Here is a 27,812-nt window from a genome sequence, read left to right on the forward strand (position 1 = left end):
CCAGGGCTGGTGAGGGAGCCTTTCTGGGATGAACGTGGTGAGTTTTCACGTTTAGGTGCAGGGGCAGTAGACTAGGACCCCTGCAGCCGGGAAGGCAGGGACCTTCCAAACCATGGCAGGCCCTAGTCTCCAACCCGGTGTACGTTCCTGAGACCTGGAGGGTCATTCAGCACATTTTGTCACCTACTCCCTAGGGCCCTGTGCCCAGTGGGAAAGTCCTTTTATTCAGCCGTGGGCAGCCTCTGGGCCCAGGTACCTCGGAGACCAGAACCTCAGCTCTCTAATATGTGATTGGCCTACAGGGTGGAACAGGTGGGTGAGTGGAAGAGGCAGAAGGGGCTTGATTTGTATCCACTCTACTCACCCCCAGGTAATGTCCTCAAGGAAGGGCTCCGCAGAGCCTGGAGGTGAGGGGGTTGCTGCTGGTGGCTTTGTCCTCAAGAAGCCCCTTCTCTTAGCCACACTGGGGTTAACTGAGGCAGTGAGACCCTGCCTCCGGGTGATGGTGACATTCTGGTACATTCTGGTGCAGGGTGTTTGCTGAGGGCTAGGGGAGATGCTTTAGAGTCAGGGTGGAGAGGCGGGACAACCTGCCGAGCTGGTAGCTGAAGGCCCAGGCAGGGGTGGAAGACCCCTGTCCCCCATGAAAGTAATGGGGCTCCTAGTGCGGGGAGCTGAGTGGAAAATCTCCCAGACTCAGGCACTTTCCACTTCTCTTTCCTAACTGGTGTGCTTGCTCAGCATTTTCAAGTGCAGACCCTCTCTTCATGGTCTTAGCCGCCCTGAGCTTCTAGGTCCAGCCGAGCTTGGGAAGAAAGATGGATGGCACAGTCTCAGAGCTGGGGGCGTGGCATGTCTACTGCATTAAGTCCTCTGTGCGCCAACCAGCAGTGTCCAGCGATTGGGGAGTTAGGGCTGGTTTGGGATTGGGGAGGCTCTGAGGGGGGCCTATCTATAGCTGCTGCCCACCAGGGTGCAGGTCAAAGGGCCCCACCAGCCAGCTGAGTGGGGGGCTGTGCTGCACACTCTCCAGCAGCTTCTCCAGCCCTTGCCAGGCCTGGACTACGTGCTCACGGCTCTGGGCCAGGCGCTCGGCTGGCAGCTCTGTGACGGAGCTGGCAGAGGAGATGACGCCATAGAGCTCGCAAAGGCTGTGCCGCGCTTGCCTCACCCGCTGCTGGAGCTCAGCCGGAAGACCCTGGAGGCCGGAGGCCAGGGTGCTGTAGGCCACGTGGAGCTGCTGGATGAGTCCACGGGTTCTGGATAGAGCCTCCGAATCTGGCCCCTGCAGGAAGGAGAGATGTGAGTAGTGGTCAGAGAGAAGATTCTGGGAGCATTGGCCCCTCGTACATACCTCTTGGGTACCGGCTTTCTCCACTCCGCCCCTTGGACCTGGATCTGGCCACGGCTGTCCTTCTGGAGCCTGCTTGGCCTTTTCAATCTGGAAAGAGCCCAGCAGAGAAACGATGGCTTTTGGCAGGGCCCTTTTGCACACTTTCCCCTGGGGGAGGCATGAAGGGCCAGGAGCCTGGTGTCCAGACCTCTGTGGCATGGTTGCAAGGCCACAGGCTTAGAGCCAACTGTGCCGTGATGGGCTTGTCTTCTCTTGCAAAGTGGCAGTAATCCAAATTTCCCAGGAGGTCCTCAGTGAGATCAAATAACGGATAATGGGATCTTGTCACTCCCCAGCTCAAAGCTCTCCTGTGGCTCCCCAGTGCCTATTGGATAAGACTGACACCTCCCCATGGTCGGTGTGGTCTGCCCCTCGGGCCTCTGAGACCTGTCCCACTGGCACCCCATCAGAACCTCTGCACATCGCTGATCCCGAGACCCCTGGGCTCCCACTGCCCTGTCCCCGCCTTCGCTTCGCCCTGTCTACCCTGGGTACCTTTCTGCCCCATGAACACCCACCTTGTTATTGAGCACACTTTTTTTAGAGAGAGAAACGTTGATTCGTTGTTTCACCCATTTATGCGTTCATTTATCGATTATGTGCCCTGACTGGGTGTCAAACTTGCAACTTTTGTGTATCAGGGCAACAGTAACTGTCTGAGCTACCCAGCCAGGGCTGGGCACTCTATTCCGATGGTCCTCACTTCTCCCCAGTTCTGCATGGCTCTTTGTCATACACAGTGTGGCTCAAAGGGACGTGCTCCTGCCCAGCCCAGGCCCTCTCTGCGTGGATGTCTTGGTTCCTTCTTTGCACCCCCGTTGTCTGGAGGTATAGCACTGCCCCCTTGATCTCCATTTCACTTTCCACAGTTTCTGTTCCCAAGGTCAACCATGATCCAAAAATATTAAATGGAAAATTCCAGAAATAAACAGTACGTAATTCTTAAGCAGCCCACTGTTCTGAGTAGTGTGATGAAATCTCACATGGCCTTGCTCTGTCCCATCTGGGGCAGGACTCATCCCCTCATCCATGGTGTCCATGCTGCAGATGGCCCGCCACCTTGTAGCCACACAGTAGGCATCTCAGTTATGAGATGGGGGTGCCACAGGGCTCATGTTTACGTCACCCTTGTGTTTTTTTTTTTTTTTGAAGATTTTATTTATTTTTAGAGAGAGGGGAAGGGAGAAAGAAAGGGAGAGAAACATTGATGTGTGGTTGCCTCTTGCACGGCCCCTACTGGGGACCTCACCCGCAACCCAGGTGTGTGCCAGTGACCCTTTGCTTTGTAGTCCGGCGCTCAATCCACTGAGCCACACCACCAGGGCCAGTCACCCTTATTTTAATGCCATGTTAACATTGTTTTATTACAGTATAAATTGTTCTATTTTATTATTACTTATTGTTAACCTACTGTGCCTAAAGAAATTATAAATTAAACTTTATGATAGGTATGTATATGTAGGAAAAAGCCATAGTACTTGTAGGATTTGGTACTATCCGTGGTGTCAGGCATCTGCAGTGTATCTTGGAATGTATTTCCCACAGATAAGGGGGGCAGAGGCAGAATGATCTATTCGATTTGGTTGTCTCGCTCTGTGGGATACAAGCCCCGCGAGGGCGGTCTGTGGTCACCTTAGTGGCTGACAGGTGTTGGATCGCTGCACGCTAGCGGGAAAGCCATGGGGGGAAATTTTGAGAAAGGGGCCCCATACAGGGGCGGACACTTACCGTACTGAAGGAGTCCTCAAGCAGGGCCAGTGTGGCTCTGGCTTGGAACTGGCCGTGCTGCAGGTGGCTCAGGGCGTGCTCGAAGGCTCGCTGGCGGACGCTGTGGGCCAGGTCACCGAGACGCACAAAGTAGCTCCTCTGGTCTCCTGCAGGAACTCTGGGCTCAGTCTCAGAGGCTGCCAACTGAGCTGCAAGGGAAGATGCGATTAGGGGACCAAGGACCATCCAGTTCTTGGATTGGACAAATGACAAGCCCTCACTAGGACCTGGGACCCAGCCCGTCTTCTCACCTTGCTCCTCAGCATTCATAGGGTGGAAGATCTCCCCCAGCTCCTCCAGCTCATCCGAGAGTGTCGTAAAACCTGTGACACCTTCATGGCCGCATGCGGTAGCTATACACCCAGCATTTTCCTTGCCCAGGCTCGTACCTTGTGTGAATGTTACTGCAGTAGAAACAAGGCCATGGCTGTTGGGGGTGGCTTCTCTGGCAAGGTCCTGGCCTGCACATGGAGTGTCAGAGAGGCTGGAGACCCTGCAAGACTGAGCCTCCTGGGGGCTAAGAATACTTTCTTCCCCACATTTGTCCAGGTCCCTGCCATTGATGAGTCCACTATAGGAGGTCTCCTCAGAGCCAGGTAACCAATTCTGGACACTGCCCATCTCAGACTGGATGGCGCCCTTGGCCACACTCATGGCCCCAATGAGGCCAGTGGACACTGCGTCTTTGGTAACGGTGAAGAATGTCTTGGTGGTGTCCATGTCAGTTTGAACGGCACCCTCGGCCACACCGATGGTCCCAGAAAGGCCACTGCACGCTGCATCTTTGGTGCCAGTGAGGATGGTCTTGGTGGTGTCCACCCCAGTCTGGACAGTGCTCTTGGCCATACCTATGGCCCCAGTAAGGCCAGTGGACATGACATCTTTGGTGCCAGTGAGGACTGTCTTGGTGGTGTCCACGCCTGTTTGGACAGCACCCTTGGCCACACCCATTGCCCCAGTGAGGCCAGTGGACACTGTCTCCTTGGTGCCAGTGAGGAGAGTCTTGGTGGTGTCCACGCCAGTCTGGACAGCGCCTTTGGCCACACCCATTGCCCCAGTCAAGCCAGTGGACACTGTGTTTTTGGTGCCAGTGAGGACGGTCTTGGTGGTGTCCACACCAGTCTGGACAGCACCCTTGGCCATACCCATGGCCCCAGTGAGGCCAGTGGACACTGTGTCCTTGGTGCCAGTGAGGACCGTCTTGGTGGTGTCCACGCCAGTCTGGAGAGCACCTTTGGCCACACCCATTGCCCCAGTGAGGCCAGTGGACACCACGTCCTTGGTGCCAGTGAGGATGGTCTTGGTGGTGTCCACGCCAGTCTGGACAGTGCCCTTGGCCATACCCATTGCCCCAGTCAGGCCAATGGACACTGTGTCTTTGGTGCCAGTGAGGACGGTCTTGGTGGTGTCCATGCCAGTCTGGACAGCGCCTTTGGCCACACCCATGGCCGCAGTGAGGCCAGTGGACACCACATCCTTGGTGCCAGTGAGGACAGTCTTGGTGGTGTCCACGCCAGTCTGGACAGCGCCCTTGGCCACACCCATGACCCCAGTGAGGCCAGTGGACACTGTGTCTTTGGTGCCAGTGAGGACGGCCTTGGTGGTGTCCACGCCAGTCTGGACGGCGCCTTTGGTCACACCCATTGCCCCAGTGAGGCCAGTGGACACCACGTCCTTGGTGCCAGTGAGGATGGTCTTGGTGGTGTCCACACCAGTCTGGACAGTGCCCTTGGCCATACCCATTGCCCCAGTCAGGCCAGTGGACACTGTGTCTTTGGTGCCAGTGAGGACGGTCTTGGTGGTGTCCACACCAGTCTGGACAGCACCCTTGGCCATACCTATGGCTCCAGTGAGGCCAGTGGACACCGCATCCTTGGTGCCAGTGAGGACGGTCTTGGTGGTGTCCACGCCAGTCTGGACAGCGCCCTTGGCCATCCCTATGGCTCCAGTAAGGCCTGTGGACACTGTGTCCTTGGTGCCAGTGAGGACGGTCTTGGTGGTGTCCACACCAGTCTGGACAGCACCCTTGGCGACACCCATGGCCCCAGTGAGGCCAGTGGACACTGTGTCTTTGGTGCCAGTGAGGACGGTCTTGGTGGTGTCCACGCCAGTCTGGACGGCGCCTTGGGCCACACCCATGGCCCCAGTGAGGCTAGTGGACACTGTGTCCTTGGTGCCAGTGAGGACCGTCTTGGTGGTGTCCATGCCAGTCTGGACAGCACCCTTGGCCATACCTATGGCCCCAGTCAGGCCAGTGGACACTGTGTCTTTGGTGCCAGTGAGGACGGTCTTGGTGGTGTCCATGCCAGTCTGGACAGCACCCTTGGCCACACCCATGGCCCCAGTGAGGCCAGTGGACACTGTCTCCTTGGTGCCAGTGAGGACTGTCTTGGTGGTGTCCACACCAGTCTGGACAGCGCCCTTGGCCATACCTATGGCTCCAGTAAGGCCAGTGGACACCACGTCCTTGGTGCCAGTGAGGACGGTCTTGGTGTTGTCCACACCAGTCTGGACAGCACCCTTGGCCACACCCATTGCCCCAGTCAAGCCAGTGGACACTGTGTCTTTGGTGCCAGTGAGGATGGTCTTGGTGGTGTCCACGCCAGTCTGGACAGCACCCTTGGCCACACCCATGGCCCCAGTCAGGCCAGTGGACACTGTGTCTTTGGTGCCAGTGAGGACGGTCTTGGTGGTGTCCACACCAGTCTGGACAGCACCCTTTGCCATACCTATGGCTCCAGTGAGGCCAGTGGACACCGCGTCCTTGGGGCCAGTGAGGACGGTCTTGGTGGTGTCCACCCCAGTCTGGACAGCGCCTTTGGCCATACCCATTGCCCCAGTGAGGCCAGTGGACACTGTGTCTTTGGTGCCAGTGAGGACGGTCTTGGTGGTGTCCACACCAGTCTGGACAGCACCCTTGGCCACACCCATTGCCCCAGTCAAGCCAGTGGACACTGTGTCTTTGGTGCCAGTGAGGACGGTCTTGGTGGTGTCCACGCCAGTCTGGACAGCACCCTTGGCCACACCCATGGCCCCAGTGAGGCCAGTGGACACTGTGTCTTTGGTGCCAGTGAGGACGGTCTTGGTGGTGTCCACACCAGTCTGGACAGCACCCTTGGCCATACCTATGGCTCCAGTGAGGCCAGTGGACACCGCGTCCTTGGTGCCAGTGAGGACGGTCTTGGTGGTGTCCACGCCAGTCTGGACAGTGCCCTTGGCCACACCCATTGCCCCAGTGAGGCCAGTGGACACTGTGTCCTTGGTGCCACTGAGGACAGTCTTGGTGGTGTCCACCCCAGTCTGGACAGCGCCTTTGGCCATACCCATTGCCCCAGTGAGGCCAGTGGACACTGTGTCTTTGGTGCCAGTGAGGACGGTCTTGGTGGTGTCCACACCAGTCTGGACAGCACCCTTGGCCATACCTATGGCTCCAGTGAGGCCAGTGGACACTGCGTCCTTGGTGCCAGTGAGGACGGTCTTGGTGGTGTCCACGCCAGTCTGGACAGTGCCCTTGGCCATATCTATGGCCCCAGTAAGGCCTGTGGACACTGCGTCTTTGGTGCCAGTGAGGAGGGTCTTGGTGGTGTCCATGCCAGTTTGGACGGCGCCCTTGGCCACACCCACTGTTCCCATGACTCCACTGGCCACAGCTTCCTTGGTTCCTGTGAGCACAGGTCGGGTCATCCCGAGTCCTCCCTGGACTACTCCTTTAGCTGAGTCCACCACGTTGGCCACTCCGGAGGAGAAGGCATCCTTGGTTTTGGTCATCGTGGAGCTCACCAGATCCTTCGCCCCAGACGTCATCTGATGGAAAAGGACACGTGGTTGAAGCAGAGCTGGGAGCCGCCTCCCCTCCCAGACCTCTGCCCACTGCCTGCTGAGGCTCCTGGTGAGTGGGGTCTGTCCCCCGGAGGCCAGTGTCCTCACTGCACCACCTCTGATGTCCCTGTGGTTTTCCAGCACTTGGGCTTAACAAGCTCCCTCATGGTGTCAGCTTACCCGCCCCCCACCCCCGATTCACTAGACCCCGTGGCTGACAGCGGGTCCCTTACACCTTTGGAACCCTTGACAAGGTGCCTTGGCCTTGTGGTCAGCAAGCTGTTGAATTACATATTTTTGTTCACTTTTAGCAGATTTTGAACCTGTGCCCTGTTACAGTGAGGAGATCAGAGTTCTTGTTAAAATGAGCGTGTCCAACCAAGAGAAGGGGATGAGCATTTGGAAAGTAGCAAACTAAACATATAGGTACAGGTGTTGGGTTTGAGCCATAGGGAGTTGTCAGTAACTTTGTTTGTTTGTTTATTTATTTTTCTATAAAGTTAGGGTTTTTTTTTTAAGAATTTTTTTTAAGATTCTATCCATTTATATTTAGAGAGGTAAGGGAGGGAGAAAGAGAGAGAAAGAAATGTCAATGTGCAGTTGCTGGGGGCCGTGGCCTGCAACCCAGGCATGTGCCCTGACTGGGAATTGAACCTGCGATGCTTTGGTTCGCAGCCTGTGCCTGATCCACTGAGCTACACCAGCCAGGGCTGTTTATTTAGTTTTAAGACTTTATTTATTTATTCTTAGAGGGGAAGGGAGGGACAAAGAGGGAGAGGAACAATGTGTGATTGCCTCTCATGCGCCCCCAACTGGGGCTCTGGCTTGCAACCCAGTCATGTGTCCTGAGTGGGAATCGAACCAGTGACCCTTTGGTTCACAGGCTGATGCTCAATCCAGTGACTCACACTAGCCAGGGGAGTAACATTATTTTCTAACCTACCTAGTGGTGGTTGTCTTTAGTTCAACCAAATTGTGAAAGGATTGTAGTGGCCCAGGGTTGCCACCACTGGGGCAGCCATGAGCACGCCGTTTTCACTTCAGCGGTTCTCACAAGGGGCAATCCTGCTCCCCACGCCCTGGGGATGGGGATGCTGGACAAAATTTGGGGCCATCTGTGATTGTGTGACTGTTGGGAGGGGGTGCTATTTGCATTGAATGGTTGGGGGCCTCGGATGCTGCACAAACCCTGCCATACCCAGGAGCACCTCACAACCAAGAATGGTCCTGCACAGATCGCCACCATGCTGATGCTGAGAAACTGAAGTTCTATTCTCACTCCCTGCCTCCTGCCCAGCATTGAATTAAGTGGGAACCTCGGGCTCTGTGCCTAAAGAGATCCAGGTTCAAATCTCACCTCTTCTCTGCACTAGCTGTGTGAAAGCCACATCCCCCGTCTGAGCCAGTTTCTGAAAAATGGTGGTTAAAATAGCACCTCTTTCAAGGATTGGGGAGGAAGTAAGTCACAAGGCACCTAAAGCACTTTGCAGATAGTAGGTGCTCAGTTAACATGAGTGGAGGGGAGCAGAGAACGCATGCATAAAGGGAGAGGGGTAAGGGGTCTGTCAGTTTGGGCTGGAAGGACCTGCTGAGGTCCTGTGAGGCCCTGTGAGCTGCTAAGACCTGGTTGAACTGGGGGAAGAGGGAGACTGGGAGGACCAGAGTGGGGGCATGTGTGGAGCAGAGGAGTTCCTGTCAAGCTTTTGCCATCCTGCTGTGGCTGCACCTAGCGTACATCAGCCCGTTTGCTTGGCCCGGCCATGGGGACAGGATAACGTGTGGTTGCCATGTATTCAGGACAGAGGGTGAATGCCGCACTGGTGCATTTTAGCCTCTGCCCTGGGTTCAAATCCCAAGTTACCATGTCCTGCTGTGTGACCTTTGGCAGGTGGCTCAGCTTCTCTGTGCCTCAGCTATCGTGTGGGTACTATTTACTCCCTCACAGGCTGGTTGGAAGGATTAACTATTAAGGAGCACATATAAAGCATGGCGGCCAGAGCCTAGTGTGGTGAGTGAGTTGCTGGTTTTTGGGTCACATCATGCCAGACACAGTGAGGGGCTCTCAGTAGTCTGGAGCCTGACCATGCTGGGCAGTGAGGCAGTACTGTACCCATTTCACAGATGTAGAAGTAGAGGCTCAGAGGGGAAGGATCTGTCTAGAATCCCATAGTAGGACACAACAGGGGTGTCCGCTCTCTCCTTTGGTAGGAACCACAACATCCCCAAGGAAGGCAGAGGCCATCATACAGGCCCTGGCAGCACCTCTCACCTTGTCTGAAGGCAGCGGCAGCATCTCCACCTCCCTTGCCATCTGCTTCGGGCTGGTAGCTGCTATGGGGACAGGAGCTGGTCAGGCACTCCCGGGAAGGCAAGGGAAGTGAGCTGGCATCAGCCACCCCGGTGCCTGTTGTGCAATTGACAGGCACAGCCCGAAAGGTCAGGAATGTCCCAGCCACTGTGCCAGGGACAACAGGAGTTGACAGCCACGGCCATGGGCTGTGCTCCCTTTGACCCCCCCACCCAGGGCCTTCGTATCCTGGAACAGGGGCTCCCCGGTGTTTTCTCTACCTGGGCCCGGGGTGCTGGGGGCCCACCCAGGAAGGCCACAGGAACAGTCAGAGCCCCACGTCACCCCTGCCACAGCTGGCAGTTGCCCATCAGACCTGGGTATGTGGAGCAGAAGTCAGCCACCAAGGGCCCTGGGCCCAGGGGCAGGAGGCCCCGCCCAGACAGCCACCGCAACCCTGGGCTGTCCCCTGCACCAGCCCCTCTTTGTGTCCAGGGTACTCGGGCTGAATAACTGGAGGGTGGGGAGACCCCAGGCTCTGCCACCCGGGGAAACCACTGTCCCTCTTTGGGAGCCAGGATCACCATCCCCAGTGAGTTCACACCTGTGGAACACCCAACCTCTGGTTCATGGGCCTCGCAAATGGGCTGATGGGGGCTGGGGGTGAGCACAGGTGTACTGCAGGGAGATAGGCTGTGTTCACACCAGCACTTTCACTGTTTATGCCACTTTGGGCCACACACCTGCCATATTTATGCCTCAGTTTCCCCATCTGGTGCTAAACGAGCAATGCCAGTCCCATATAAAATGTCCCCAAAGTGGCTAGAAGTCCCTTCTAGAAGATTTCCTATTGCTCACTGCCCCACCCTTGTGAACCTGTGCACTCACCCTGGGCTTGGGGATGGGTGGCTTGGGGGGTGGTAGCACCTGTAGGATCAGTGACTGGCTGGACTTCTCTCGCCGGGCCTTGGGCATTGGCCACCAGGTTCCGAGCAGAACTGAAGCCAGGCAGGAACCCCAGGAAGCTGCCCAGGATCTGTGTGGGGAGGGGCCATGTGAGAAGGGCTGGGCTGCGATGGGGTGGGGGAGAGCATCAGACAGCCCTGGGCTTCCACAGCTCCTCAGGCCCTTGTTTTTGGGTGGCCTTGAGTTCCCAGCCTCAGTTTCCTCAACTGGACAATGGGCAGATGCAGCTGGCTTCCCATGGGCAGAGGAGAAGGTTGTCCTAGTCTCCAAGGCCTTCTCCTTCCACGGCCCCCATTTCACAGATGGAGAAATGGAGGCTCAGAGAGGGCCGTGGCCCACCCAGTCACACAGTAGGGAAGGAGCTGAGGTCTGCATGAGCTATCCCCTGCCCCCAGCTTGGGACAGGAGGGAAGAGCCCTTCCCAGGACTGTGAGGTCACCTCCCCAAGGTTCTGGGGGGTCTCCCGCTCCTGTGCCTCCCCTTACCTTGCCCTTGGGTTTGGGCTCCCGGCCTCCTTCCCCTTGAGCAGACATGTTAATACTCTAAGCAGCTGGAAGAGAGCAGAGAGGGTTTGTAAATGGGGGCTCCCACGTCTCCTGCCCCACACCCACACCCCCAGGCATTCCCAAACACCCACCTGGAGACCTGGCCTCACCCTGGCATTGCTCACCTAGACTGTGTGAGGGTCCTTTGGAGTGACTGGTGGCGCAGCTGACAGCTGGCTCTGCTTTCAGCTCCCAGGCCTTATAGGGTCCGGGGCAGGCGCAGGCCTGGCCACCAGAGGCAGGCAGCCAGCAGACTGGGGGAGGGCCCTGGACAGTCACGTGCCTGCCTGCCCAGCCCAGCATGGGCCCTGGGCCCGCACCTTTCCCCTTCTGTTAGTACTGGGCCACCTCTGCCCACAGCACCGCCCCCACCAAGCTAAGTGAGTCACAGGCCATCCTGTGTCCCTGAGACGTGGCCTGTATGCCCTTTGGCCTGTTCTTTTCATCCACGAGATGGGCATGGTTCAAAGCTCAGCTCTGCTGGGATGCCTTGGCCCCAGTTTCCCCTTCAGACTTCTCACTGTGCCCACAATGTGCTGTTCCCCCTCTGCTTTCATCTCCCCTGGCTCTCTTTCCCCTGGATCACTCCAGCCACACTGGACCCCATACACTGGGGCCTTCTTGCTGTTCCTCCAAATCTGCAGGCGAGGTCTGGCCTCAGTGCCTTTGCATGGGCTTTCCCTTCTGCCTACAGCACTCTTCCCCAGGCACCCACACAACTCGTGCCCTCCCTGTGTTCCCTGTAGTAGGACAATACATGGCACTGAGTTGGCACTTAATAAATGTTTGGTTAAATGGGCCAACTCACAGAGTGGTTGTGAGTGCGAAAAGAGGTCACAACCTGTTGATCCCTGTGCCTGGTACCCAGCAGGTGCTCAACAGACGTTAGCCTAGCATTGTCCAGGCAGAGAGCAACGTCTGTCCTCAGCAGGGAGGGGACATGTTGCTGTCTGGAAGAGAGAGCAAGGGACCAATATGTAGACCAAGAGAGCACCGACAGAGCTGGGGCCACCCAAAGGGTGAGAACCAGGCCTGGTAGGCTCAGGCCAATCCAAGGTGGCTTCCTGGAGGAGGCTTTTTGTGCCTGAGGCCACAGAGCCAGGAAGTGGCAGAGATGGCATTCAGATCAGGCCCTGAGCCTGTGTGCAGAATGACCTGGCTGTGGATAGGTGCACAGGTGACCAGAGGAGTGACTACCATGCCCTCCCTGGGCAGTTTCCCTCCTGCCTGCCCCCAAAGCAGGCATCCCAGTCATGTGCCCGTGGGAGCTGGGGAGAGGCCCCCTGGTGGCTCTGGGCTCTGAGCTGGGAGAAGGGAAGGCCCTGTCTCTGGGTCTGACGACTCCCAGGTTGTCTTCTTGAAGCCATCACTGTTTGTCCAACAGTCAAGGAACAAAAGGGGGATCCCGTAACCTCTCTCCAGCCAACACTTCCTAAAGGTGACAATGGGTTGGGTGGACCCTGGGAGTGCTCCTCCCCTCAGGGCTGCCACAGCACCCTGAGGGGAAGGGGAACACAGCAATAATAACAAAAATGGCCATGAACACCAAGTTGGGTCTCTTCCCCCTCCTGCCCACAGCCCTCCAGGGCTCCCATATCCCTTGCAGTAAAGGCCCAAGTTCTCCCCGAGGCCCATAGGCTCTGGATGACCTGCTCCTGTCCCCTCCCTGTCCTCACATACTCCCTTTCTCCGCCTCACTCTGCTGCAGCCACATAGGCCAGGCCAGGTCCAGCCCCAGGGCCTTTGCATAGGCTGTGCCCCCTGCCTGGAATGTTCTTCAGTCTTTGCTCATATGCCACCTCCTCAGAGAGGCCTTCCTGGCCCCCTTCTATTTAAAAATACGTGTCTCTTCAACCCCCACACACTTCCCATTGTCCTTCCCTTTTATTTTTCTCATCATTCTAACACTAAGAGAAGTAATTTACTTATTTTGTTTATTATCTGTCTCCTACTGTATTGTTAGGTCATGGAGGGTAGGATTTTTATCCATTTGTTCTCTGCCTTGCCCTCAAGGCAGAGAAGTGCCTGGCACACAGCAGGTGCTCTATAAATGTTTGTTGAATAAATGAGTGACTGAATAATAGCCTTTGGGGGTGAGGTGTTTGCTAGGATCTGGCATGACTTGCCCATTTTGTAGAGGAGAAAATGGGTTCGTAGAGGGGACACTGCTTGCCCACCCACCTGCGAGCAAGGCTGGGACTCAACCCCAGGGTGGCGGGGAGCCGGGAGGTTCCTGAGCAGGGGCAGGGCAGTGAGTCTGGCTGGTGGGAAGTGGGCAGGGCTGAGTCCCAAGGAAGCCAGGGGCCATCCTGACCTCATTGAATCAGACTGTGGTTTCCCGACACCCTGCCTGGCCTCCGGGGAGCCTGAGGGGCAGCCAAGAATGTGGTCAGGGCATGGGAGGTCCCCTGTGAGACTCCCGTGGCCCTTGCTCTGCCTCTGTCTCCCCAGTTCTGAGCAGTGGAGAAGCCATAGTAAGGCCAGCTCCTGGGCGCCCAGGGAGGTGGGCACAGGAGGGGCTGACCCATCTAACTTCTTTCTCCTCAGATCCTGCCCCCTATAATTTCCAAGACATTCATTTATACTAAAGCGTGAACGTGCACTCCAGGAAGCACAGCTGAAGGGGCAACGCTTAACCCGAGTGGGCTGGGCACTGAAGGTAGAACTACAGACAGGATGTCAAGCTGGTGTGGGGGGGCATCAATCCTTTCAGATCTCATCCCTGGCTTGTGCCATGTGGTCACACAGCCCTGAGGCCCCCAGCACCGTGCACCTGAGACCGCCCCCGGTCAGAACAGAGGCCAGGCGCATTTGGGCATCACGAAGCACCTTTATTCTGGAGAGCATGCCCCAAACAGCAAAGCAGGTGGGTCTGGCAGGCCCAGCTGGTGCAACCCAGCATCTCTGGGGCCCCTCAGTCCAGGATGTGCAAGCTGGGGGAGCAGGGGAGTGCTCACTTTTCAAAGCCCCAAATAGAAGCCATTGGGCAAAATGTGTGTTTCTCCAAGGAGGTTTGATTGGCTTCTTGGGGTAAGGAAACAGGTGACCACAGAGATGAACCCAGCTGAGGACTAGTCAGACTGGATTAGGTTCATGTCCCCATATGTCCAAGGGATGTACTGGGGAGGATCTGGTATCAGTGAAACTGGCCTAGATTCAGAATTCCGCCGGAAGCCCCCCAGTCCGTGCCTGGGCCAAGGTTAAGGCATTCGGTGTTAGTGCTTCCGCATGGCCACTAGGGGGCAGCAAGATGAGGTGGAGAGGCAGTCTCCTTCTGCCTCTGGCTGCAAGGCTCAGTCCCGTTAGAAGTCCAGCTCTGGCATCAGCGTGTGCTTGGGACGGCTGGGGGGCTCAGGCTCCTCCTCTGGAATGTCCTCTGGGAAACCTGTCCGGTCCCTGTGCTGGGCCTGCCAGGCTCTCTGCTGGGCTGGCCAGTCCAGGTGCGCCCAGCGAGGGTCAGGGGTCCCCACGACCTCGTCCACTAGGTTTTCCAGGTCTGGTGGGGGCTCTGACCGCTCTAGCAGAACAGGCGAGAAGGGCCCCACGAGCCAGGGCAGTGGCACGGCCTGCACCACCAGCTCTAGCAGCTCGTCCACGCAGGCGTGGGCCCGAGCCACTCTGCCCCGTCCCTCAGTCAACGCCGCCGCAGGCACGTCCCCGAAGCAGCGCGCGTCGGCGAAGGCGGCCTGCAGGGCATCCACGCTGCGCCGGACCTCGGACACCTTATCCTGGGCGCCCCGGGGCAGGCCCCGCACGCTGCTCTCCAGTGCGTCCACTGAGCTCTGTAGCTCCTGCATCAGACTTCGGGATAGTACCAGTGTTTCCAGCTCCGCCTGTGGGGAGGGGTGGGAGGGGTGGGAGGGGTGGGGCCTCAGTGTCCTGGAGGGACACTTGCTGAGACCACAGCCCTGCCTCAGTTTCCCCATGGACACAATGGTATTGTCACTCTGACTCAATTTCCCCATGGACACAATGGGACTGCCTGCCTCTGTTTCCCCCATGGACACAACAAGACAGCCCTGCCTTCCCAAAAGTAGGAATCAGAGGAAGGGTTCCCTAAAAGGCCCACAATGAGACTTTCCTAGCCTCAGTTTCCTCCATGGACACTCCAACCACCTGACCTCACCAGTTGGCTAGACGCAGCTCCAGACAGGCCCCTGGCAACCCTGGGTGGATCCAGAACCACCTCCTACACCCCCGCCATCCTACCTGGCTGCGGCGGCGGCCGTTCTCCAGGGCACCGAGGCTCCAGTCCCCCCACAGCTCGTGCACTTTCCCAGGGCGGGCCGGGGCGGTGGGCGTCACCCCACACCGCACAAGGTCAATCTGTGGGGGTGGGAGAAGTGGTCGTCAGAGGTGGAGGATTTGGGGGGTTGGATCTGGCCTTACTAAGCATCTAGGGAACACCTGTGAGCAACCTGCCACACCTGCTGGTCCAGCCTGGCCAGGCTGTTCACTGTCTCCCCTGCCCTCTGGCAGGCCCTGCACACAGGGCTCCCCCAGAGCTCAGACTCGCTGCCTGGTGTTTGCTCATGCTGGTCCCTCTGCCAGATGCGCTCTTCCCTCCACCCTACCCCCGACCTCTCTCCTGGTGTGCTCCAGCTCTAGTCCCAGTGCAGACATCACCCCGCCAGGAGGTCTTCCCTCCTCCCTTTCTGGCTGGGTAGACCCCTCCTCTGGGCTCCACAAACACCTGCTGTGTTCCCTGTTATAACCTCACTCTCCCGACGGCACTGTGAGTATCCTAAAGGGGCCACTGTGCCTTCAGTACCCAGGACAGGGAATGTATTAGAAAATAGGCATAAATAAAGTATGGCCCATTGATACAATGGAATAGTATTGAGCCATAGAAAGGAAGTTCTGATACATGCTACAAAATTGATGAACCTTGAGGATATTATGCTCAGTGAAATAGACCTACTCAGGGGTTCACAGGCACCCTCTAGTGGCTGCTGTGGGGATGACAGTTGGGTCCAGGAGGATAGCTGGGGGACTAGGTGAGCAATTGCCGGGGCTGGATACAGGTGGATGGAGGAAGAGGAGGGAGGAGATGCGGGTAGATTCAGGATAGACTTTGAGGACAGAGCTGATAGTGTAGCTGATGAGTCAGATGTGGGAGGGGATGAGAATATGGCGCTGCAGGCAGTTGAGGTGGGGAGAGGGGATGTGAGATAAGAAGGTTGGGGCATCTGAGCCTATCGAGCCCAGGAAGCAGGAGCTGTCATGTCCCTTCGGAGTGAGGAGGGATGGACAATGTGGGAAGACGTTGGCTGTGAGCTGGAACCTAAGGGATGGAGAGGACTGGTGTTGGTGACAGGAGAGTGAAGGAAGAGGCACCTTCTCTCTCCCTGGACCTATCTTAACTGCCTGTGAGTTCCAACTCCTACTTTGCCTCCTCCACCGAACCCCTCCCTCACTCCCCAGCCCCTGACTCGTAGCAGGCCCTGAGCTTCCCCAGCCCCAGGCAGCCCCCAGCCCCAACCCTGAACACATGCACTTAGAGGCGGCTGAGCACAGTTCTGCCTCCCCCTTCAGTCTAGCATGGGGCCAGGTACTCAGCTGGTGCTCAGTCCATGCTTAGTGGCCTGCATTATGGGGGCGGGGGGCAGGCGGAGGGCTCTCACCAGCTCTAGTGTCTCCTGCAGCTGGGCCAGTGTGTTCTGGGCGTGGTGTTTCTTCTGCCTCAGTTTCCCGAGAGAGTGCTCATATGCCAGGTGGCGGAGCCGTGCTGACAGGGAGCCCAGGCGCACAAAGTAGCCCTGATGTCTCCTCTGCTCTTCCACTGAGCCCACTTCTGGGCCTTCAGCCTCCGCTGCCAGCGCCGCTGGAGGACAGGATGGGGGACGGGGGTTCAGCATAGACACCACCTCCATGTCTGTTCACTCTCCTTCTGCGTCGACAAGCCCATGGGCTCCCAAATTTATAGTTTCCCTTTATCAATATCAACTCATTCAACCTTCCCTAAACCCTGTGATGTAGGCAGTTTTATTAGCCCCACTTCACAGATGGGGAAAACTGAGGGAGAGGTGAAGTCCTACAGTCTGCAGAAAACAGAACTGGAATTCAAACCTGGACACTCTGGCTCTAGACTATTCTTTAAAAAAATTTTGCTTTGGCTGGTGTGGCTCAGTGGATTGAGTGCCAGCTTGTGAACCAAAAGGTCACTGGTTTGATTCCCAGTCACGGCACATGTCTGGGTTGTGGGCCAGGTCCACAGGAGGGAGTGCATGAGAGGCAACCACACATTGATGTTTCTCTCCTTCCAGAGGAAGGAGGGAGAGAGAAGGGGAGAGAAACATGGTTATGAGAGAGAAATATCAATCAGCTGCCTCTTGCACATTCCCAACCAGGGACTGAACTTGCAACCCAGGCATGTGCCTTGACCAGGAATTGAACCTACAGCCTTTCGGTTTGTGGGACGACATCCACCTAACTGAGTCACACCAGTCGGGGTTAGACTATTTCTTTTTCTTTCTTTCTTTCTTTTTTTTTTTGAAGATTTTATTTATTTTTGGAGAGGGGAAGGAAGGGAGAAAGAGAGGGAGAGAGCACCTACTGTGTGCCAGGCACTTGTGATACATTCTTTAAGAGGCAGTTTAGCACATTGGTTAAGAATAGTCTCACCCTGGCCTGGCTGGTGTGGCTACGTAGGTGCTCCAAAAATGCCTCACAGCCTTTGTGCTGAGGAGGAAGCACGTGGACACATTTTCTAGTGTCCTAAAGCAGGGGTTGAGCAGTCAGATTGTGTCCAGCACCAGCAGGCAATGCTAGAACACTGGAGAAAGGTGGGCTTTAAAGGGGCAGACGCTATTGAACCCAAGTGTCTAGTTTTTGAAGGCGAGGCAGGAATCAGGATGTGTAGGGCAAGATCTGGTTGTTAAATGCATGCAATAAATTAAAAGATTTTAAAGGCATTGTACAGGCCAGATGATATAATTTGGAGGGCTGGCAGTTCAAGACCATGACTCTCTCGAGCCTTTAAGCCAATTATGCCCTTGGGGTCTGGGTGGTCTGTTTCTAGTAGGATGTGGGCTGGGGGGCCACGGAAGTGGAGTGGGAGGTCAGGGCTAGGCTCTAGCTCCATGTTCCTGCCGATCAGTTATGTCCTTCAGCGAGCCCTGAACCTCTCTGATCTGGAACCTCCGGGGATGTGGGCTGGGCAGGAGGACTTAGGGGTGGGGCGGGGAGGGCACTGGCCTCACCAAGCTCCTCCTCGGTCATGGGCAGGAAGTGGTCCACCAGCTCCTCCGACTTGCCCAGCACAACGTCCACAGCGTGGCTCATGGAGCGCTTTAGCTCCACACTCCAGCGCCGACTCTGCCGTGCCAGGCCCACCACGCCTGTCATACTGCTGGCCACTGCATCCTTGGCTGAGGTTACCACCTAGAGGGAAGGGCCCCTGATCCAGGTGCTGTTAGATTCTGGCTCCCTTCCCTAGCCCCTGGGGCCGGGGGTCAAGGATTCCTGGCCAATTCCCAGCTCTGGGCCAGAAATCCTCCTCTATAAATTGGAGAAAAAGAAACTATCTCCCTCACAAGGTGGTTGAAGGGGTTACCAGCACCTACTGGCACATATTAAGTGCTCAATAAATATGGGTGCCAACTATTTTCATCTGGCTGGTGTTTTTTGAGGTGACCAAAGTCCCAGGTCCAGGCTGGGTCTGGGAGAAGGCAGTCTTCCTCCCTCCCACTCCCACCCCCCGCACGCCCCCACGGTCTGGTGCTGTACCCTGTCCGAAGGCTGCTGGAGAAAGGGTAGCTTCTCCTCTAGCTTGTCTAGGCCCCTGCAGGCAAGATCATTCACTGTAGCCACTGGAGAGAGACAGAGAAAGAGAGAGAGGCGGGGAGAATCTGGAAGATGACAAGGGAGATACAGAGGAACATAGAAGGAGGGAGTGCTGGAGGGAGAAGCAGAGGAAGAAGGAGGAGAGGAGGAGAACAGGGAGGGGAGGAGGGAGGGAGAGAGAGAGAGGCAAAGATAGGGAGAGGTCAAGGAAAGCCTGGCTGGTCCCCTGAGGGGCTGGAGACCCTAAGGGTGTATGTGGGTCGTCAGGCTGGGCCCCGCCTCCTCCGCTTTCCCCACCTCTGCTCTGCCACTGGCTTCTGCCAGCACCAAGGTGACTCCACACCCCTGCTCAGCTCAGATGCCGCAGCAGTGAGCGGGCTCAAGGTCATTCAAGCCAGCAAAGGAGGTGGGGAGGCCCTGGGCAGGGACCCTCAGATGGCTCCCTTCTTCAGTCAAACGTGAGACCGAGAGCCTTCTGCCCTCCCCACATTGGGCTGTGAGGTTGGACTCCTGAGCTGGTCACAGGTCTGGGAAGATGTGGGGCTCAGGGCAGTGGGGGCAAGGACACAGGGGCAGGTGGGGAAGGGAGGAATGGCAGGCAGAGGGAACCCAAGGCACAGCAGGCCAACCAACAAGGGAGGACGACACCAAGACAGATGGAAAGGGGACAGAAGGAGGGGACCACAAGTAAACTGCACAGTACACCCACAAGCAGAGGAGAAATGGCACAGGCAAAGAAGGACTGAATGAGGAGAGCACGGGTGGATGTGGGGGGAGGCAGTCAGACTGAAGGCACACAGGATAGGTGAGACCACGGAGGGACACCCAGACCCTGGGGTCCACCCCAGGGCATGCCATGTGGGTGGAGCAGGAGAGGGTGGAACCACGGGGCAACCAAAGTATTCTGGCCAGGGGGACTCACGCTGAGGTTGCAGGTGGCTGAGCAGCGGCTGGGCGTGGTCCAGAGCGCTGGTGGTGAGGCTGCAGACGCAGTGCTCGGCCAGGCGGCAGGCAGAGCCCAGCAGCGGGTGCCTATCCTTGGCTGCGCTATACGCACCGGAGACGGCAGTGCATGTGGCTCGGACCAGGGGCAGGGCCACAACTCGCTGCACCGCGCTCTGTGGGAAGGGGAAACATCAAAAGGGTCCCCAGGGAGGTGGGAATCTCAGCCACTCTTTAGCCCACTTTCACTTTCTCTCTATGGGCCAGAATGAGGGGTGGGCAAGAGGGCATATGGAGCACCTGGCTGTGTGCAGCAGAGGAAACCCACGGGAAGCTGCTCACAGGCTCCTGTTCTCAACAGCACACGCACAGCGTGAGAAGTTCTGAAAGAGTCTGGTGGCTAAGGGCACACAGCCTCTGGAGCAAAACTGCCTGTAGTCAGTTGTGGTTTGGCCACCTCTGAGTTGTGAGCTTGGGCAAGTGAGTGAACCTCTTGGCGCCTTGGTCTCCACTCTGTAAAATCGGTTTCCAGGGCTATGATCGACGTGTTGGGGGCCAGTGTATGTGAAGCCCTTGGAACAGTGACTGATGCAGAGCAGGTGCTGCGAGCGCTGCGGTTGCTGCTGCGGGTGTTAAGAGCGCCATGATGCTGGATGCAGAAACAAGGACGTGTGGGCGGGGAGACCCGGAGCGGGAGAGGGAAAGTTGGGCAGGGGCCAGCTGGGTCTGCTTGGAGAGATACTCCCCTCCCCGGACTTCTCTGTGTTCTGTGGGGAAAGGGTAGGAGGTACTGAGATGCCAGCCTCCATGGTCCAAAATGCCCTAAGAGTGAGGCGCTCGCATCAAAGATAGAGGCGGTAGGGGACAACCAGCCTGCAGCTGTTCAGGGAGGGACTGTACCTCACTCTTCCCCATGCCCTGCTCCACAGGACGTGCACCCCCTCACCTGCTGGTCCTGCTCCCACAAGCTGGGTCTGCGGGCCTCAGCCGCCTCATCCTCTGACATGCCTGCTGCAAGCAAGGTCACCTGGGGACCAGGACAAAGTGAGGGGGGTCAGCCCTCCCAGCTCCCTCCCAGGCCTTGGGTTCTGCCTGGAGCCTAAGAGCTTCTGTGACTCCAGGAATTCTTGTGCCTTCTTAGGCCCTCAGTTTCTTCATCTGAAAAATGGGGTAGCGACAATACTTTCCTCAAAGTGTCACGAGGAGCACAGATAGTGCATGCACAGGACTTCGCCCACAGTAGGTACACATGAGAGAGCCTTTGGCAAGGGGGTGGCTCTGTTGTGATTCAAAGCATGGGCTCAGGGTTTGAATCCTGCCATTATCTGCTGTGTGACTTTGGGCAAGTGCCTTCACCTCTCTGGGCTGTTTTCTCTTCTGCAAAGTAGGAAATGCTCCTGCTGTCCCTGCCCTGTACAGAACTGCACAAGCAGCCCACCGCAGGGATGCAGGTGGTAACTGTAGAATCCCAATAAACTCAGTCAGTTGGACAGTCGGGAAAACTGAGGCACACAGCGGTCCATGCTGGGCCCAAGGTCACTCAGCATAAGCTTGACTCCGAGTAGAGAGTTCGACCTCAGGCTCCCCGCCTGCAGTTCATCTCCACCCCAAGCCTTCAGAGCCGTGGTCCCCGCCCACCTGGGTCCTGAGTTTCAGCCAACTGGGACAAGGGTCTCAGCCACCTGTTCAGGCCTGTCACCTGTCTCTTGCTGAACCCTCGTCTGCCCACCCAATTCGGGGCCTCCTGGTCCTGCGGAGCACTCCTGGACGCCACCCGCGTGGCACTCACCTGGGCGTGTGCAGCCTCAGCCCCCAGGTACCTCCACGGACCCCCGACACAGGCTCGTCTCCGCCCCCTGCCTGCCCCTCCCGCCTTATAGTGGCTCCGGAGGCGGAGCCTCTGGGGACCGACCAATAGAGAGAGGCCGTGCAGGGGCGTGCCTCTGGGGCGGGGCTCCAGGCCCACATGCTCTTCTCCGATGCTCCCAGAACCCTGTGCGGTTGCCAAAGCAGCTTGGGGACGCTGGACGCCCATGGGTTGAGCTACTTCCGTATCACCCTCAGTGGAGGGCGATCACAGCCCTCACCTCCACGCACAGTGACCTCAGGCAAGTCCTTAACGTTGTTCTGTTTTTGTTTTTGGTTTTTTTTGCTTTTCAGTCCGCCGCTTAACTAAACCAGGAGCCTGGCTGGCCCATTCCCTCAGATTCTTGTTTTACAGATGAGCAAATGAGGCTCAGAATGCTTAAACCACTTGCCCTGGATCCCACAGCGATTGAAGGATTTGACTTAAACCCAGCTCTGCCAGGCTCCAGACCCTGGCTTTTTCATCATCGTGCCTGAAATGACCACCAATGAGCATGACATACCTCCCCGGGGACTGACAAATCCGAGCATGGTCCAGAAGTTCCCAGGACCCCCAAATCTGACCCTGGCTCCCACTATGCCCAGCACTGTGTCAGCAGGTGGCTCCAGGTTCTGAGTCGTGAGGACACAGGTCCCTGGGCTTCTGCCCATCTGTTCAGCCTCATCCAGTCTGCCCACACTTGCCCTGGGTGACTGCCCCCTGGGTTATCACTGGCCAGCATGACAAATTGTTTGGAGACCTGAAGCAATCTGGTTTAATTTAAACCTTCCCCAGGGCACAAGCTCTGGCAGGAATCCACCAGTAAAATGACACCTCGGGCAACGGTCAGGGTTTTATTTCCAGTTAAGCCTCAGGATAGAAGGGAGGAGGAGGACCAGCCACAGGCCATCAGATTCCAATTGCCATCCATTTGGAATTTCAAGCCCAGCATTCCATGCCCTGGTTCAAGCCTCTTCTTTCCTCCTTTATCCTGTAGACTGAGGAGGTTGCAGGAAGACAGTGACTTGGGAGATGGAGGAACACAGTACATGCCAATTCTGTTTGACAATTATTTATTAAGCCCCTTGGGTCTGACCCCTAACTAAGTGATGAGTAAGAGGCAACTCAGCCCTAGGCCCTGCACTCAGAGACCCCCTCAAACTGGGGGACAGAGAGAGCCAGAGCCAGATAAAGACAGCCCCAGTGTGGCCAGGGCTGTGCCAGAGGGAGGGCGAGAGAGCTGAGGGAACAGGGAGACTAAGAGATCTATGGAATGGGGAAGGCATTCCTAGAAGAGGATGCAGCATGAGCAAAGGCAAGGAAGCCACAGAGCCTAAGAAGTGTTTTGGGAAGCGTGGGAAGAATGGGTCCAGCAATTATGCAAAGCCTGCCTCACCCTTAAAAGGGGAGATTAATCGCCTAGTGGGGTGCAGTGTTCTGCCAGGCCATCCCTACCCATCTCCACCCCAGTCTTAAACTTCAAATGGGTTATGGCCACGGCCAGTAGTGTCTGGCCCTTTACGGCTTTAGGCTCAGCACAACACGTGTTATTCCGGAAGAACATCTTGTCTTTGTTGTCCACAAGCCACTGATAGAGGTCATCCAAGTTTTGGTCACAGACCCAGGGGTTACCGGAGATGTCAAAGCCATCCTTCATGTCCTGGGCTGCTCTGGACTTCCCCAGGGATGCCCAGAGCCCCTTGGGCACGCTGGTCAGTAGATTGTTGGAGAGGTCCAGCATGTCCAGCTGCTTCAGACCTCGGAAGGTGCTGGCTGCCACTGTGGCCAGCTGGTTATTACTCAGGAAAAGGTGGTGCAGGTTTGGCTGGGGCACCAGCAGGTCCTCTTCGAGTGTTCGCAATCTGTTGCCTTCCAGGTGTAGACGCTCCAACTTCAGGGGGCCCCTCAGAAGGTCAGGGGGCAAAGTTTCCAGCTGGTTCTTGCTAAGGTCAAGGATGCGCAGATCGGTGAAGTTGGCCAGCAGGCCATTGGGCAGTGTCTGGAGGCGGTTTCCAGATAGGTCCAGGTGCCCCAGGGCTTTCAGGCCATGCAGCCATGAAGCTTCCAGGACGTCCAGCTGGTTCTCTGTCAGCACCAGGGTGTGGAGGGCAGCTGAGTTCTGGAAGAGGCCCGGGGGCAGCCGGGTCAGGGCGTTGCGGGTTAGATCGAGCACCTTCAGCCGAGGCACAGACAATAGGAACTTGGCCGAGAGGTTCTTCAGCCCGTTGCTGGAAAGGTGCAGTTCCTGGAGGTTAGACATGTCCTGGAGGAGTTCGGGTGGCAGCTGGGTGAGGTTGTAGAACTCCACAGACAGGAAGGTGGTGTCAGCTCGGAGGTAACTCAAGAATTTGGCAGGTGGCTGGCAGGTGACGCTGCTGCCATTTTCTGACTGGAACACGAGGCAGGCATCAGGGCTTGGGGTGACTCTCTGGGCTGAGGGGGCCACAGTTATTAGCAGCAGGAACAGGGTTCTAGAAAGAAGGAGGTCCAAGCCCCCTGGGCTGCAGGCAATGACAGAAGGTGCTTAATGAGCCAAAGTAAAAATATAGCCACCTCAGTGAAACTATACCCAGACTCTGCCCACTTCTTCTCATCTGGACCTCCACCCCCGACCGCCATGCCTCCTCATTGTCTTGCTGAACTAGCACAGTCACTTCCTTCTCTGCATGTTTTAAAGGCAGAGCCAGTGAACTCCTACCCATCCCGCAAAGCCCCCAACTCCAATGCCCCCTTTTCCATGAAGCTTTCTCCTACTTTCCCAAACAGCATCCTCAGTTTCCCCTCTGTGCTCCTCCTCCTCTTTCTGTTCAGCCCTGACTAAACCAGGCTAGGTTGTGTCCAGCTCCTTCTTGCTTCCAGCACTCAGGTATGACCCAGGGCTCCAGGTGTGAACAGGACCCTGAATCTGAAAGGTGCCTGAAGCAGGTTTGGGCACAGGCGTTTGGCCTTGGGACTGGGTGGTTTACAGCTTGGCTCTGAAACCCTGGGCGGGCTGGGGCTTCTGCTCCTCCCTGTCACTCCAGCAGGCCTCCAACGTTGGGGGTGGGCTCCCACGCCCTGCCTGGGGTGCCTGCAGGCCAGTGCGTGTGTGGGAGCAAGCTTATCCTAGCTGGGGCCTGGGCGTCAGTCTGCTCCAGCCAGCGGGCCAGTGGTGCGGCCCCAGGGCTTCTGGGGTCGGAGGGAATGTCCGCACTGCCTGTCGTCCAAGTCCGCCCAGGAGCGGCAGGGGGACCTACCTCCGGGTTAGCTCTGGGCTCCAGGAGGACATGGTGGCCTCTCTCTTTTCCATCTAGGTTCCTTTGGTCTGGTGAGTTAACCTTATACCTGCCTGGGCTGGGGGAGGGGGCACCAACCATAGGGAAGTCCCCACCCACATCCTGTTCCTGATGGTGGCTAAACCTGAGCCAGGCAGGGGGAAGGGAGGGGTCAGGATTGCAAAATTGTTTTCCCGGCTGGGGGAGGACAGCGGAGGGTCTGCCCACCCCATCTTGTCCCTGCTTCTGCCAAGTTTTCCTTCCCTGATTCCTGCTTTTGGGAAGTGGGCACCCTTGAACCTCTGGGGCTGAGTCCCCACTCCAGGAATTCAAGGAATCAAGGGTCAAGCCTGGGGGATGGGGACAGCTCTTTGAGCAAGAGGTACTATTTATGACACATTTGAGCAACCAGGAAGTGTAGTGAAGAGAACAAAAAACACTTGTCTTGAATTTATGACACGTTGTTGGATATATTTTTATTGAACTAATTTTTTAGAAATAAAAAGAAGTGAGTGATGCCAAAAGTCTCTGAGATCTTGGAACAATGGTCTGGGAGGGACTATACTTGGCGTGATCCCAGCTGTGCTAGGACTGCTGTGCTTGTGACCGTGGGCAAGCAGCTTAACCTTTCTTGGCCTCCGTTTCCCCATCAGTGAGGTGGAATTCAATGTCCAAGAGGCCCGTCTATTCTTCTTTTTAATTGAATTTAATGGGGTGACGCTGGTTAATAAAATCACATAGATTTCAAGTGTTGTGCTTTCTTTCTTCACCCTAAGCTGATGCACTATTTGTTTTGGGTCTTTTGCTTACTAGTGAATGCATTCAGGGGCTACACATTTACCTTTAAGAGCAGCTTTGGCTGCATCTCATGGGTTTTGCTATTTGGTGCTTTCATTCTTGTTGAGCTCTAAAAATTCACATGTGCTTTGAGGCCTTTATCTGTCTTGCCCCGCCACAGCCTTTTCTCCCTGGCCCCAACCATTAACGATCTGTCCCTATTCAGCTGTGACGATGATTGTGTTCTGTCTCAGTGGACACACAGGCCCAGAGACAAACACACAGGCTGACAGTGACAGACACAGATAAAGAATGACAGAGAGACACACGTGACTTCACAGACATAGATACTGACACAGAGAAGGCAAAAAAATACACAGAACCCAAGAGAGACAGGGGTAGAGCCAGACACACAGGACAGAATGGCAGGCCTGCAGAGACGGACATACAAAGCAGACACACACACCAAAAAGGGCAAAGGACCTGAGTAGACATTTTTCCAAATAAGACATACAAATGGCCACAAGATACATGAAAAGATCCTCAACATCACTGATCACCAGGGAAACGCCAAAATGACCATGAAACAGGATCTCACACCTGGTGGAATGGCTATTACCAGGGGTACAGCAAGTGACACGCGCTGGAGAGGAGGCGGGGGAAGGGAGCCCTCTGCACTGGTGGCGGGGGCGCATGAGTTGGGCAGCTGCTACAGAGAACAACATGGCGGTTCCTTGGAAGATTAAAAATGGAGCTGCCATACCATCCAGCAACTCCACATCTAGGTATTTATCTGAAGTAAATGAAATCACTGTCTTTAGATATCTGCACCCTCATAGCTATTGTAGCATTATTCTCTCTCTCTCTCTCTCACTCGTGCGCGGACACACACACACACACACACACACACACACAGGAATATTACTCAGCCATAAAATAAGACATGAATCCTGCCATTCGCCACAACATGGGTGAACCCGGAGGGCATTAAGCTAAGTGAAATAAGTCAGAGAAAGACAAATACTGTGTGATTTCACTTATATGTGGGACCTAAAACAAAATGAACTCATAGACCCGATAGTAGAATGGTTCTTGCCAGGGGTTGGGGCGGGGGATGGGAGATGCCGGCCTAAGGGCACAGACCGCAGTTACGAGTAAGATCTGGGATCTCGAGTACGGCAGCTGAGAACGCTGCATTGTGTACTTGAAAGTAGCCGAGAGAGTGGGTTTTAAGTGTTCTGACCACACACTAACAGGCAACTGTGTGAGGTAATGGATGCGTTACCCTTTCATGGTTGTCATCTTGCAATATGCACGTATATCAGATAGTTGAGTTGTGCACCTAAAACTTATGTGATGTCATATGTCAATTACACCTCAAGCTGGGAAAAAAAAACAAAAAACAGACACGCACAGATTCAGGAGGAGCTATTAGATGCCGTCACAGTGTTTTGAGTTTCTTGGTTGATTATCAGTTTCCCCCACGGCAAGGGGGAAGCGGGTCTGTCTTGTTCACACAGTAGGTGCTTCATTGACACAGGCTGGAAGGGAGGGTTATGAGCTGTAATGACATAATGCTGAAGCATCCTCTTAAAATGAAATCAGATCATGTCTCCTGCCTGAGACCCTCTGGCGGCTTCCCGTCTAACTTAAAACTCCGCAGGTGGGGTGAGTGCAGAGCAGGATGAGGAGTTAGTGCTTCACCAGGACAAGTTTCTGTTTGGGAAGGTGAGAAAGGGCTGGAGATGGATGGTGGGGATGGTCGCCCGACAGCGTTAATGGACTTCACGCCACTGCATTGACCACTTAGAAAAGACTGGCGTGGCACATTCAGGTTTATGTGCACGTATGCACACTTTACCACAGTTAAGAAAATTGTACTCCTTAGCTGTGAGGCCCTGCTGACCTAGGTCCTGTCCTCCTCTCCCTTCGTCGTCGCTGGACCTCCCCTCACCAACTGCTCCAGCTACACTGGCCACCTCCCCCTCCTCTGAGTGAATTCCCATCTTGGGGCCTTCGAGCTGGCTGTTCCCCCTGCCGGGAAGGTTCTATCTGCACATCTCCCCAGGGTGGGCCCTTCCCACCAATTCCCATCTCAGCTCAGACATCACCTCCAGCAGGCCCTCCTTGACCACCCCTCCCACTCCCAGTCATCCCCACCCAGCACATTGTCTGGTTTTTACTTCATTACATATATCGCTGCCTCAGATCACGTCCTCACCTGCTTGTGTGTGTCGGGCTCCCCACTGGGTGGGGAGCTCCATGAGGACGGGGTCTCTGCTCTCGCAGTGTCTGGCGCACACACTGTGAGTGGGTGCACAGTAACTAATTGCTGACAGACCCGTCAGAAAGTGGCTCTTCAGTCGGATGAAGACAGGGACTCCCTGCAACTCTGCATTCCCACACCCGGTGCCCCTGAGTTCTGTCGGCT

The 27,812-nt window shown here is 56.1% G+C and overlaps 3 protein-coding genes across 3 annotated transcripts; all 3 read right to left on the reverse strand.

Annotated features, from left to right (window-relative positions):
- Window positions 1-204: 204 nt before the first annotated feature.
- PLIN4 (perilipin 4) lies at window positions 205-11,011 on the reverse strand. Its single transcript, XM_028521270.2, has 9 exons — window positions 10,903-11,011; window positions 10,718-10,782; window positions 10,155-10,302; window positions 9,249-9,310; window positions 4,079-6,964; window positions 3,412-3,781; window positions 3,122-3,309; window positions 1,355-1,441; window positions 205-1,285 (listed from the first exon to the last, which is right to left on the reverse strand). Exons 2-9 carry the CDS (start codon window positions 10,763-10,765, stop codon window positions 953-955), a joined length of 4,122 nt encoding a protein of 1,373 aa, XP_028377071.1. The 5' UTR covers window positions 10,766-10,782; window positions 10,903-11,011; the 3' UTR covers window positions 205-952.
- A 2,576-nt stretch (window positions 11,012-13,587) lies between these two features.
- Window positions 13,588-21,367, reverse strand: PLIN5 (perilipin 5). Its single transcript, XM_028520038.2, has 8 exons — window positions 21,294-21,367; window positions 20,451-20,531; window positions 19,485-19,680; window positions 18,506-18,588; window positions 17,980-18,160; window positions 16,402-16,601; window positions 14,987-15,103; window positions 13,588-14,610 (listed from the first exon to the last, which is right to left on the reverse strand). The coding sequence occupies exons 2-8, from the start codon at window positions 20,508-20,510 to the stop codon at window positions 14,080-14,082; spliced, it is 1,368 nt and encodes a 455-aa protein (XP_028375839.1). The 5' UTR covers window positions 20,511-20,531; window positions 21,294-21,367; the 3' UTR covers window positions 13,588-14,079.
- A 757-nt stretch (window positions 21,368-22,124) lies between these two features.
- On the reverse strand, window positions 22,125-24,699 carry LRG1 (leucine rich alpha-2-glycoprotein 1). Its single transcript, XM_028520039.2, is given in 3 exon segments — window positions 22,125-22,802; window positions 22,804-23,851; window positions 24,587-24,699. Coding segments are annotated over 3 exon segments (1,134 nt in total). The 5' UTR covers window positions 24,640-24,699; the 3' UTR covers window positions 22,125-22,769.
- Between the last annotated feature and the right edge of the window lie 3,113 nt (window positions 24,700-27,812).

This window comes from Phyllostomus discolor, chromosome 8 (genome assembly GCF_004126475.2).
Source record: "Phyllostomus discolor isolate MPI-MPIP mPhyDis1 chromosome 8, mPhyDis1.pri.v3, whole genome shotgun sequence".
NCBI classification, from domain to species: domain Eukaryota; kingdom Metazoa; phylum Chordata; class Mammalia; order Chiroptera; family Phyllostomidae; genus Phyllostomus; species Phyllostomus discolor.